Source organism: Diorhabda carinulata, chromosome 4 (genome assembly GCF_026250575.1).
Source record: "Diorhabda carinulata isolate Delta chromosome 4, icDioCari1.1, whole genome shotgun sequence".
Classification (NCBI taxonomy): domain Eukaryota; kingdom Metazoa; phylum Arthropoda; class Insecta; order Coleoptera; family Chrysomelidae; genus Diorhabda; species Diorhabda carinulata.
In genome coordinates, this window is record NC_079463.1 from 24,951,909 (window position 1) to 24,965,116 (window position 13,208).

Here is a 13,208-nt window from a genome sequence, read left to right on the forward strand (position 1 = left end):
GTGATAAGGTAACACAAGAAATTATTTTGAAAATAACAAACGTAGCTCCACTTAAATGGCTGTCACTTTTTTCTGACTAGTCGAAATGTCCTGAAATTTGACACATAGTCTTTTGGAAGCTGGTACTTCGTAAAAGTCATATGGATTAGACAATGGCAGCGCCATCTATGTGTCAATCACACGATTTATTGAGCGATGTATACATACAGGTAGGTATAACTTGAAAAAACATTCAACTATCTATTAAAAGAAGTAATACGTCTATGGATTACGATCATTTTATTATTTTAACACTCTTTGCTTTATAAACATAGACTACAATTAATTCCATTGAAAATAGAGTATTTTTTAAAGGGTCTGTTTATAAAGGAACAGAAATTTCCTACTACAAACACAAGACTTATCTGACAGCTACGCACGCGCACAAGGCGCCATTAATAAAGTACTTTTAATAAATTTACTGCCGTTTTTTAATAAAAGAAAACATTAACTTTATTAGAATCGGCTTTATGATTCTTTTTTTTTTCTTTACTTGATGGCTAGTTGCCTATATGACTCAAGTGTTTTAAAAAAAGAAGATAAAAGATTATTGGTTCTAATACATAACCTAATTCCTAGTATTTGCTGCATAGTTTAGTTTTTATTTGTATATGATCGAAAATATTTCGTTTTCGCTGAGTTTTTTTAAAAAAAATTGTGTCTAATAACCCCATTGTTCAAAACTACCACAACTTTATAAAAAAGAAGAAATTTCAGGTTAGAAATACCAGGTATGTGTCGAATGCCACCATATTCCGATTTTATTAAAAGTAAAAGCAAAAAGTCAGCTTTAATAAAATGACAATTATTTGGATAATTTCCCAATATCCAAAAAAAAAACAGGAACCGAGTCGAACTAATTGATAAGCTTCAATTTAAGATTGTGACTTGATCGTATCTTCGAATATTACATCATTGATGAAAGGGGAATCCACAAAAACATGTGGTAAAATTATTATACATCGGGTTCTCATATTTCAAAATTACATAATACCCAAATAATTTCTATGAAATGCTAATTTATAACCGGTGGATATAAAATCGAAATTCTCGGAATCTTTTCTCTTACAACCGATACCATTACAGAGAAGTAATAAATCAAATTATGTTTAATTTGATACGAAATAAGTATACAGATTTTTTCAATTCGAAATCGTATTGTACAGAGCCGGGCACAATGAGGGGAGCACCGACTAAATTTTAACTTTTATGGAAAATGATCAAGAAATAAAAAGAGATGAAAGCACAGTATTAAGGAGAATAAATAAATATCGGTAAAGAAGAACTAAGCGATAACGGAAATGGAAGGAAGATCAAGCCATAATAGTACGGTCAATTTAGACATTCGAAGTTACATAAATTCCCATCAAGCTGAAAATCAGTAAAATTCTTTAAAATACAATTGAACAGAGAATTTAAATGTTCCCCATTGTTTCCGTGAATGGAAAAAAATTTATTCAAGGTCAAAGGTCAAAAAAATTAGGTTTTTGTAATTTTCTGCGAAACGGTCAGTTTTATCATAAAAGTACTTCAGACAAAAACTGTAGATCATAAAATTATCTACAAAAAACGTACTAATACTTTTTCCCTACGAGCCATCGTTTCTGAGATATAGCGATTCAAAAAGTTGTAAAAGTTATAATGTTTCAGATTTACTGTCATAATTTCTTCAAATAAAATATAAATTAAAGATGTTGCTAAAATTCGACGATGCCTTGGTATTTCTCGTGCAATCATTATAGCCATTAAATACGACAGTAAATCTGAACCATTGTAATTTTTACAACTTTTTGAATCGCTATATCTCAGAAACGATGGCTCGTAGGAAAAAAAGGATTAATACATTTTTTGTAGATAATTTTATGATCTACAATTTTTGCCTGAAGTACTTTTATGATAAAACTGACCGTTTCGCTGAAAATTGCAAAAAACTCATTTTTTGACCTTTGACCTTGAATAAAATTTTTTTCCATTCACGGAAATGATGGGGAGCATTCAAATTTTATTTTTAACTGTATTTTAAACAATTTTACTGATTTCATGGGACTTTATGTAGCTTCACTCTTAGTTTTTGGTCTAATTTGACCGGACTATAACGGTACAAATAAAAGAGAAATTAGTAAAATGCCGAAAACATATGAAGAGTGTAATAAACAACAATTTTCCAACAAAAATTTTAAAATATGGAGGCGACCTGAATTTTGGAACAAGATATTTATCGTACCGATCTCAATAACTACCCGATTTAGCACTGTTGGATGTAACATAGTTCTGGCGAAAACACTTAAAATAAACGGCAGAACTCCTATTATTATTAGATTAGACAAATACAAAGAGAATGTAAAAGAAAACCAAAGAGGTTTTAAAGCAGGGACATTGACAATACGAGGTCTGGTTATTAAATAACGAGACTGTTATGTATGTGTATAAAAAGAATTACGTTATATAAAAAAAACTAAAAAACTAAGATTGTTTGTTTGTAATTTAGTGAATAAACGTGTCCATTGAGATTTTTCGTTTTTTGTAAAAAGTATTTTTCGGAGTGACATAACATCATTGGCGCAGTCAGTGGGATTTTCGGGATTCAATGTATAGCACGTTAATTTTTCGTATTAACGATTAACCGAAAATATCTAACTTTTGACCGATTTAATTCGAGTGTATATCGAACTTTTAGCTACCTATATTGTTCGAGGGAATATCGGAAATAACCAGATAGTTCAGAACCGATCAACCACTTCGAAGAAGGAAAGCAAAACGAAGATTACATCTTGGGCTCAATACTTCATCGATTGAACCTATAAGAATTAGAATTAGAAGATGATAAAAGTTTTCCTCCAGTTCATTTTACAAAAATAGTATTTTTAACCATGATTTTAGTAATCCTTATAGTAAATAGAAATAAACAAAAGAAGATGAGAAAAAACAAGATACTAGAGATTTCAAGAGTTTTCCTATTATTTCAAACTCTGGAGAAACCCCATAGTTTTCTTTTCTGCCGGAGGAGTTAAGAAACGACAAAGCTAATTCACAATAAAATATATGATTACCTTGTATTTTCATAAAATGTCACACGGCTTTCCATACGTTTTTTCTATTGATCGAAGCAGTGCTGGAAGTTTTCTTTGGAGAAGGTCTTTAGGAGCTCTGTCGTTTTTTGCTTTAACGCTTCCGTGGACTCAAATTGGGTCCCTTTCAAAGCAGATCTTTTTCTAACCTTTCAAGGATTCAAGTAATTCCTCGTATAAAATTTTTCTTTATTAGCGTTTACAGCCTCGGCAATTATCCGGATGCTCATTCGATGATCTGCGCGCACAATTTGGTTGATTTTGGTCACTGCTTCTGGAGTTGAAACATTCATAGGGCGCTGGTCAAAATGTATGAGACGATAGAAAACTCAATAGAGAAGACTGGTGAACATGAGAGCAAAGAAATTTTGGAGAACGAATTTCAAGATATGGAAAGGTCTGAGACAGGGAGATCCATTATCCACAACCCTCTTCAACTTAGTTCAAGAAGTCATAATAAGAGAAGGTGGTATAAAAAGCAAAGGTTTGATCTGTAGAAATAATCAATGCAAAATGAATGAGAAAACTTAAAAATGTCTTTAAACTATTTGAAGAAACCTCGTATTTCCAATAAATAATTACAATTTATGATCATTTTCTTCAGAATGTCTCTTTATGGCGAACGGTCTCCATATCTCCTAAACCATATGTTAATCAATAATCAATAGTTTTTTTAAAAAAATCGATTGAAAAATTCATTTTTGCTTTAGATTGTACAGTTTGTCCCTGTAAAAGCTACGGATTGTTAACCATTGGGTATGAGCCGCCCCTGGCCTTTAAATAGTCATATACAATTATTTATTCCGTCAAACACACTAAATAGACATACGTAATCATCCATTAAAAATATTCCGTGCTTGAAATATGGCCGACGTCCATTCCTAGTTGCCTACTCGGTACTGCGGATATTATGTATGCCTTTTTTCCATCCAATGCGGATTATTATTCGACCAAACCGGCAAATGGAGATTTATAATTCGTTTGAAGGAAACTGTTGTTTGAACGCTTTAAGACTTTAAGATTCATAAACTTGACTTCCCGTTTGTCGTTGCTGTTCGAGGGTGACGTTTGACGTTTGATGTCTATTGACCCTAGTTATAAACTTGACTTAACAGTCGTTAACCTAAAAATTTCGTTGTTGTTTTAGACGTGTGTACTGCTTTTTCTTTTCGTGATATTTTATGTTTTTGTTTGTAATCCGGTATTTACGGACGATATTACGATAAATAACGAAGAGTTTTTTTATTGGTATTAGACAAAATCACGTGACAAATGCAAATGGATATGATCGACTTTTCTATTGCTACGAAAGTTTCTACGAACGACCGCAGGGAAATAATAAAATTCGTTTATTTTAAAAGTCGCCAACTATGAATTGTCTTGACAACCAACGTCAACGGAAACGACAAACGGAAAGTCAAATTTATGAATTGGCCTTTACACAATGTTATTCATAAATATATTAATCACGTCAGTTTCATTTATAATTGCTTTGCAAAAACTACAATCGTTTAACAAGATAATCTTCATTCAATGCTTAATGTAATAAATTTACTTTCTGAATGCCCCTCGTGTATTCGAAATCCGGCCAGTTGCGGTTTCGAAATAATTGTTTCAGAAAATCTTACTTAAATTAATCAAAGTACTACTTCACACCAATTTTGAAAGGAAACGCGGGATAGTTCATTCCAGTTTTAACTGCCTCGATGCATACAACGAGAATATTAGGCTTTCATTAATTCCGTAAGTTTGTTGGGTATAACAACCTAATGAAGGTCAAATTGATGAAGTATAGATCATTGGGAAGCCAAAAAATTTCTTGAATTGAATTAATACATATTCTGTTTGTTGATATACATTTGACGTTATAATTAGTTTGTTTAATTAAATGAAGACGTACGCCAATGCATCATCGTTGTTTTTTGTTCTATTTTGGAGACTTGAGCTTTTATTATTAAAGATAAATAAGGGTTATACTATTAATTCATGAAAATCCACTTATTTTCCTTATTTTAAACAAATGACAAATGACATAAAGCTACGGGAAAAATAAAAAATTATTCTATGAGAAACTAAAACAATTAAAATGGAAATAGGTATATAATATGATGAATAGGAAAGACAAGGAAGGAAATATGTCCACTGATTTTCCTTATTTTAAACAAATGACATAAAGCTACGGAAAAAATAAAAAATTATTCTATGAGAAACTAAAACAATTAAAATGGAAATAGGTATATAATATGATCAATAGGAAAGAGAAGGAAGGAAATACGTCCACTTATTTTCCTTATTTTAAACAAATGACAAATGACATAAAGCTACGGGAAAAATAAAAAATTATTCTATGAGAAACTAAAACAATTAAAATGGAAATAGGTATATAATATGATGAATAGGAAAGACAAGGAAGGAAATACGTCCACTGATTTTCCTTATTTTAAACAAATGACAGAAAGCTACGGGAAAAATAAAAAATTATTCTATGACAGAAGCTCAAAAATGATGCAAATAACAAACCTGATTGTACCAATGTATGCTTCTACCCCAGTGGTGAATCCCACCCTTACTCGGGGGTGGAATTAAAATTTCAAAAAAACAGGGAATCGATAGAGAATTGAATTTTATGAAGAACATGTGAAATGAAGTTTTTTATTTAAATCAATAATTTCTGAGTTATACGCGATTGTAGTTTAAAAATAACATGAATTCCAACATTTTTTCAAGAAAAACTCGAAAATTGCGCATTTTCTGGAAAAAATTATTCTTATCAAAATTGGAGTTTATAGAAAAACAAAGAAATTAGTCAGTTTAAATACATAATTACATAATATTCAGCAATTTATGAGTCACTGAAAGCCAATTTTTTCTTTTTCGTAAATTTATGCAGAGGTTTGAGCTCAAATAACGGAAAAACGATCGATTTTTCAAAAAAAATGGTAATAAACATTTTTTAAGTACTTTTTCAAACCTTTAAAATGAGTTTTTATAAAATCGTCTAGCATGAAAATTAAGCGAGTTATGATGAAAATAAGTTAAGTAACTCGAATTCGAAAAAAAAATGTCGGTAAATTTAACACCACGTGCGGCAAAATTAAAATTAATCGTAGCCCATGTGAAATTATCTTTGTTTAAGCCCTAACAGCACGTTCCAAAAGTTTGAATGGTTTGGAACACGTATATTTTGAAAAACGTCTTTTTTTTTCGATTTTTTAAAAAAATTTTATTTTTTCAAAATATCTCAAAAACTATTGGATCAACGAAAGAATATTTTTGTAATTCAAATTTAGTTTTTATTTTACTGAACATTGTGCTTGTTTGAAACTCACTTAGCTTGAAAATTAAACGAGATATAAGCGTTTAAAATAATGATTTCAATACTAAGGGAGAGTCTTTTTTACCCTTTAACATCAAAATTCTCTGAAGAAAAGGGCCTAGAAGGGTTGCAACTCTCATGGTTGTGTAGCTTATGAAATTCCCTACAAAATGATGTATGGATGAATGCAAAAAGCTTAAAGGGAAGCAGAATTATTATTAAAAAACCGAATACATTTTTCTAGAGATAATGCTGGAAAATCACCAAATGTCTAAGTTTCCTTTGCTTCCATTTAGTAATTTACAATTTTTTCCATTCTGAGGGGTTGTTTTTGGTAGTTACATTATTAACTTCTATTACGATCCAAAATAAAAAAATTTCATGTTTTTTATCACATTTTTTAAATAATCTTTGTATAAGGGGTTGTTTTTAAGGGTAGGTGAGCTGTAAAATATCAAAATATTAAACTCATGATACAAAACAATCAACATTTATTATATTTGAACATAACTATAGCCCATTAGCGCTTTAATTCATTAATTTTCAATTTATTGGAGTAAGGGGTGGTTTTCACCCGTTAAAAATAAAAAGCATACTTTGCGACCATGTCAGGTTTGAAGAGGAGGGTAAGATGAACTTCCAAATTTTCAAGAAAATCGATGAACGTCTTTAAAATTGCTAGGTTTCGATAGATTTTAAGCTTAAAACGAGACAATGACTGTTCACCTGCGAAGTCAACAGGTACGAGCAGCATCTCAAAATTAAGTCGTAGTGTAAAATTAATAAAACAATCCGAGGCAGCTTTACAAAATATCACAGGAAAACCGGGAGGGGTCATTTTTCAAAAATTCAAAAATATGATCGAAAAAAATTATGGATTTCAATTCCTCAGCCAAGTAACTAACATTTTAGAAGGGGAATTTACTGAATCTATTGATTTGGATTTATAAATTTTTATATTCAGACATGACACAAAATTTTTAGACTTAGAACTTCGGAAACTGTTCTTATAAGTACCTATATAAAAATAATTAAAATATCTTTTTATTTTAAACTGAATCAATTTATTGATTTATGAGACTATTCTTTTGCATATTTTCAACATTTTTGTGCATATTTTGACTAAATGATTCGCATATTTTGTGGGTTGCATATTTAACAAATTACTGGTCGACATTTTCCTTATTTTGAGAAAAAAATTCGGCTCCTCATCAATCAAATGTTTATTGTTTTGTAGCGTACTAAAATATTTTAAGAAATTGCAAATCTTGTAGTGAAGCGTTTTATTTTCGTTCAGTTGACGGACAATATTCTCATATCTTCGAGAGAATCATTTCCAAGAACGAACAATTACTTCCACTTCATTTCTATAATGAAAGTGGTTTCGATTATTGGTCAATGGTAAAAAAAATATGGACGTGTCCTTTAACACATAGACGAACAATCTTTTCATACAGTTCGGTTTAAAAGAATTTGACGCACACGTAGAATATCTTTTTACTTATTATGTACTATATCAAAAAAATCTCAAACAAATCGATTTTTATTCTTAAATTGATAATTTTTAGTATGAAAATATTATCCAGTACCCCCTCATAAATTATAAATAACAAAAGGGGGTCGTGTGGTACCTTATTGAAAAGGGATTTTAGTCCTCTGTTCAGCAATATAAAGTTTTTCAAATGTGGTACAATCATTCCTACATTTTGAAGACACTAAAATATTGATTTGAATTTGATTGATATGAATCTAGTAGGCTGCTGTCATTTAGGTATTTAAAATTACTAAAAGATGTCAGTACTTTAGTGATCAAAATTGAAAAATAGGTACGTGAAACTGGACATGTAAAAAATATTGAAAATCCAGTTAGAAATGTTCAATTTAATGATGGAATAAAGTTCTATAGAGATTGAGAAAAATCCGTATAAAACAAACGACGTTTAACAAAGAAAACTGTAGATATTGGAGCAGAGAAAATCCTCACTGGATGTTTGAGGATCACACTCAAGATCAACCAGTGATTTTAACCCACCAAATGATCCTTCAGGTTTAGTAAAACGTTGACCTCGCAATTTATATTTGATCTATGATATTAAGGAGAAATCATTGGGATCTAAACAAGAATGATCCATCAATTCGATGTTTTAGTCTGTTTAAAAATGTTTTTGTTCGAACTGTCGAGGTGCCCAGTTATTTCGAAAAAATGGGCGACCATCGCTTCAAAGCGTTTCGTAGGCAAACTTTTGTTGGATTTGGCTCATATATTGATCTTAATTGATATTTTGAAAAACAATTAAGCCATATCCAATAATAAATATTTGTTTATTTGAAACTTAAATAGCCACCCTCGTATATCACAGCGGAGGAAACTTGGTAGGAAAGGAAAAATAAGTTCAAAAAAAAAAGAAAAATTTGTTTTTTTTGGCCATAAGTAAGGTCATGACCTCATTTTTTTGGAAAACACTTGTGCCCATTCGTCTGCTATTATTCCAGAGAAATTAATCACGTTTTATCGCTTCATCTGCCATATTCAACTGATCAGGTTCCCTTCGATTACCTTCTGTTCCTAGATTAGAACAAATGGCTCGGTGGAAAACACCTTGAGACAAATGAAGGGGTGATGTTGGAAAATGAAATATTTTCATTGAAAAGTCACTTTACCGTCAAACCGCCCTCGTATACAATCAGCTATTTATACATTAACTCGTTGGCTGACGCGCTAGAACTAAATTAGAAACTACCAGGTGGATGGACACGAAGACAAAAACTTAAAGTTTGTGTCCCCTATAATTTCTATCATTTCCCCATATTTCCTCAAGTTAATAATAAATCTTACTTTATAAATTTTGATAAAAAAAATTGATTTCGAAAACCACGATCATTTCTCCTTCTTTCATTTCCTCCTGTTCCGAATTTTACTAGATCGTGTTTTGATTGTGATCAGCATCCCGAAAATGGTTCATTTCCTAAAATATAGAATTATATACCCTCGAAATGTAAAAAGGGGTCAAAACCAGTTACTTAAAGTGATTTAGAGCTTATACATTTTATATAATGTGTCTCCAGAGAAGTGAAATGAATCTTGTAAAAGATAAAAAAATTTCGATTTCAATTTGATAATTTTTTTAAATTTTTCTGTAAAGTATCTTCTAAGTGACAAGAACTAAAAAAAGTTATTGGAAAATTTGTTTATAATCAACATTTAGGCACTAACACCAATATCCAGAGAAACAAGTGAAAATTACTTTCAAAATTTTAGGTTTACCACTAGAGGGCGTATTTGAAAATATGTAATTAAGAAAACAAATTTTTTCACAATTTACCTAATTAAGTAGCACTTTATATACGATAATCGATTTCATCAACACAAATTCTGTACATTATCCATTCCACAAGTTTTAGTCAATGTTTTAAATAACAGATGGGGGAAATCGGGAACCTTGTTATGAAAAAATAAATCCAATTTTGATTAGAAGATATTTATATTGATTTTATTTGAACGAGCTCTTATACAGCAATACAAAATGAATAAAAGTTTAAGTGGGACTCTTAAAACTAAACTAAATTATCATTAAAATAGCCAAAACCGATGTCGATATCATTTTTCTGTCCCAAGATATCTTAAAAATGTATAAACAACGAAAATATTATCTTCAAATGTTTATTAGACTTATTCGCCCAAGTTCTGGATAGAAAGCTCTTACATTAGCCCACCCGCAGTAATTTAAACTGTTCTCAAGTTTTAGTCAATGTTTTAAATAAGAGTTGGGGGAGATCGGGACCTTGTTATGAAAAAATAAATCCAATTTTGATTAGAAGATATTTATATTGATTTTATTTGAACGAGCTCTTATACAGCAATACAAAATGAATAAAAGTTTAAGTGGGACTCTTAAAACTAAACTAAATTATCATTAAAATAGCCAAAACCGATGTCGATATCATTTTTCTGTCCCAAGATATCTTAAAAATGTATAAACAACGAAAATATTATCTTCAAATGTTTATTAGACTTATTCGCCCAAGTTCTGGATAGAAAGCTCTTACATTAGCCCCCCCGCAGTAATTTAAACTGTTCTCATAATAATATTATTATTGCCGCTAGATGGCGTAATCTAAATGAAAAGCTAATATCACTAAAAATTAGAGCAACAACTTAGATAAGTAACTACGTAATTCATGACCCCCTAGGTGTTTAAAACGTCGTCAATCCCAATAATTTGTCCGCCTAGAATCCCGCGCCACAAATTTATATACCAACGACTCTGATGTTGGATCTCCTTCATTCAACGGTGATTATTATAACGATTCACCATTACTATGGAACGTAATAGTATTTCCGGATCATCTTGCATCATATTTAATAGCCAGTTGCAATAATCCAGCCCGACATTAAAATCTCGAACATTCATATTTCTTAGCTCCTTTTTATTCAAACCTATTCTACCTACTCATTCTTTTTTATCAATTTGGATCAGTGTTCCAGTTTCCTTCCTCATTATATTTTTTCCCGCAGTTCTATAGCTGCCAGGTTAGGAGTTTCCACAACAAACTCAAACTCAACTCCAACATCTGGGAATCCAGTTTAGAGCTGGTTTAAAGAAGTTTTGTTATAGAAAATATCGACTTTGTTATTTTAAATCAGACACCCTGTATATTAATACATTTTTGAAAACTACGTAAAATTTTAGTATACTTTTGTTTAAAAACTTTTTTCGAATAATGCATACTTTTTGAGTTACTTTTTTGTAAAAAATTTGACCATTGAAGACCCTTATAAATTATTTTTTACGAGTATACCCTTAAAGATATTAAAATGGTTTCTGTTCGGTTGCTTTTTAGTAAGGTCAGACGTATTTGAATCTATGTTGAAAATTTTTTCATTTTATACAGGGTGTGTATACAAAGTGTTCAAAGTTTAACTTCATAAATATCAAATTTCTTTATTTTTTTAAATAGAACCATCCGGCATTTTCTATTTCAATACTTTCCTATACCTAAGCCGTACCGTTATCCAGATATTAAATGTTTTCTGTAAATGTTTAGAGATGCGAGACGAATAAATAAAATTTAGACTGCACCTGCATCTCTAAACATTTTCAGAAAAAATTTAATATCTGAATAACGGTAAGGTTTAGGTATAGGATAATATGAATGATTTGCCTTATTTTTTACTCCCAAACCTAACCAAATGCATTAAAATAGAAAAAAAAGGGTGGTTAAGTAGGTAAAAAAATGAAGAAATATGATATTTACGCAGTTAAACTTTGAACACATTTTATACATACCCTGTATAAAATGAAAAAAATTATAACATAGATTCAAATATATCTGACTTTGCTAAAAGCAACCGAATAGAAACAATTTTCATATCTTTAAGGGTATACTCGTAAAAAAATAATTTATAAGGGTCTAAAACTGTCAAATTTTTTACAAAAAAAGTAATAACTCAAAAAGTATGCATTTTTCGAAAAAAGTTTTCAAACAAAAGTATACTAAAATTTCACGTAGATTTCAGAAATGTATTAATATACAGGGTTTTTTTTTTAAATAACAAAGTTACATTCGACTTCCGGTTCTACCGGAAGTCGGCCATCTTTGAAAATATTTTAGTTAAAAAGATCATATCCGAAAATCCCAAACGTAGAAATTTTCATGATTTTACTATAAGTATTTTGCCACATATACAGATAGTCGTGGGACACCCTGTATTTCGATTACTCTATTGTACATAATTTTTGAGTTTAACAAATTTCAATTTCATAAAAACTGAGCACTCGTATCCCCGCACTAATTAACATAAACAATTTTTGAATTAAAATCTTTTTCTAGATATCTACAGAAGGAATTTTACTCACCATCGTATCAGAAGAGTTTTTCACTGAAAGTGATAAGAAACACTTCAACTTATCATTTATATATGGTTGAGAGGCGACTTCTGAGCCTCTATTAAAGGATAAGCAATGCGCAGAAGGATAATAATCACTGGTCGACAAAAAAAAATTTTTAGTACTAACACAAAAATGAATTGTGATACAAAATATTTAATATTTATTAAAAAAATAGTTTCACGTTTTTTAAATCGTATATATTGACAATATTTATAGTATATACATGGCTCACATCTATTAAAAACAAAAACTTAAAAAAAATCACTTCAAATATCAATTAGCTCTACTTTTATGAGGAATTGCACTTTTTCTTTTTTAAAACCAACAGTAATCCCCCATCATGGTCGAATTTCCATTGTTCTAATATCTTGGTGGAACTTTTCATCCTGCTCATCACTGAAAGCTCCCAAATTTTCGGAAAAAAAGTCAAATTGAAATGAATTTTCAATGACATTAGAGCACCGAGGGATTTGTAGGCGTCTAGAAGATCCTCAACTAACTGTTGGTAGTTTCGATCCATATTGCTGCTCAAAAATCCCCTCACTACACTACAACAAATGCCTTCCATGTTCTAAGTTCCTGCCCGGTGAGCTTTTTTGCAAAATTGTCATCGTCCCACAATTTTCTTATTTGTGGCCAAATAAAAATACCTTCCTTTAATTTGGCATCACTCAACTGGAGAAAGACTTCTCTAAGGTATTTGGATCCATCACCCTCTTTATCCATAGCCCTTACAAAACCCAGTTTAATGTAAAGGGGGGGCAGAAGGACATTTTTGGGATATGCAAGGGGTATAAACTTAACATTTTAAGATCCCGGTTGAAACTCATTTCTTGCTTGTCAATTTTTCTTACATAGTGTTGATCTACTGCATTTTTTATTTCTTCTCATTCA

At 30.6% G+C, this 13,208-nt stretch overlaps 1 protein-coding gene across 1 annotated transcript in view; it reads right to left on the reverse strand.

Annotated features, from left to right (window-relative positions):
* Positions 1-12,882, reverse strand: part of LOC130893032 (neural/ectodermal development factor IMP-L2) — a 31,306-nt gene extending 18,424 nt beyond the window's left edge. The window contains exons 1-2 of the mRNA XM_057798797.1: positions 12,815-12,882; positions 12,282-12,408 (exon numbers count right to left, since the gene is read on the reverse strand). Coding sequence (XP_057654780.1) covers positions 12,282-12,408; positions 12,815-12,882 — 195 coding nt within the window. The remainder of the gene's footprint in view (positions 1-12,281; positions 12,409-12,814) is intronic.
* Between the last annotated feature and the right edge of the window lie 326 nt (positions 12,883-13,208).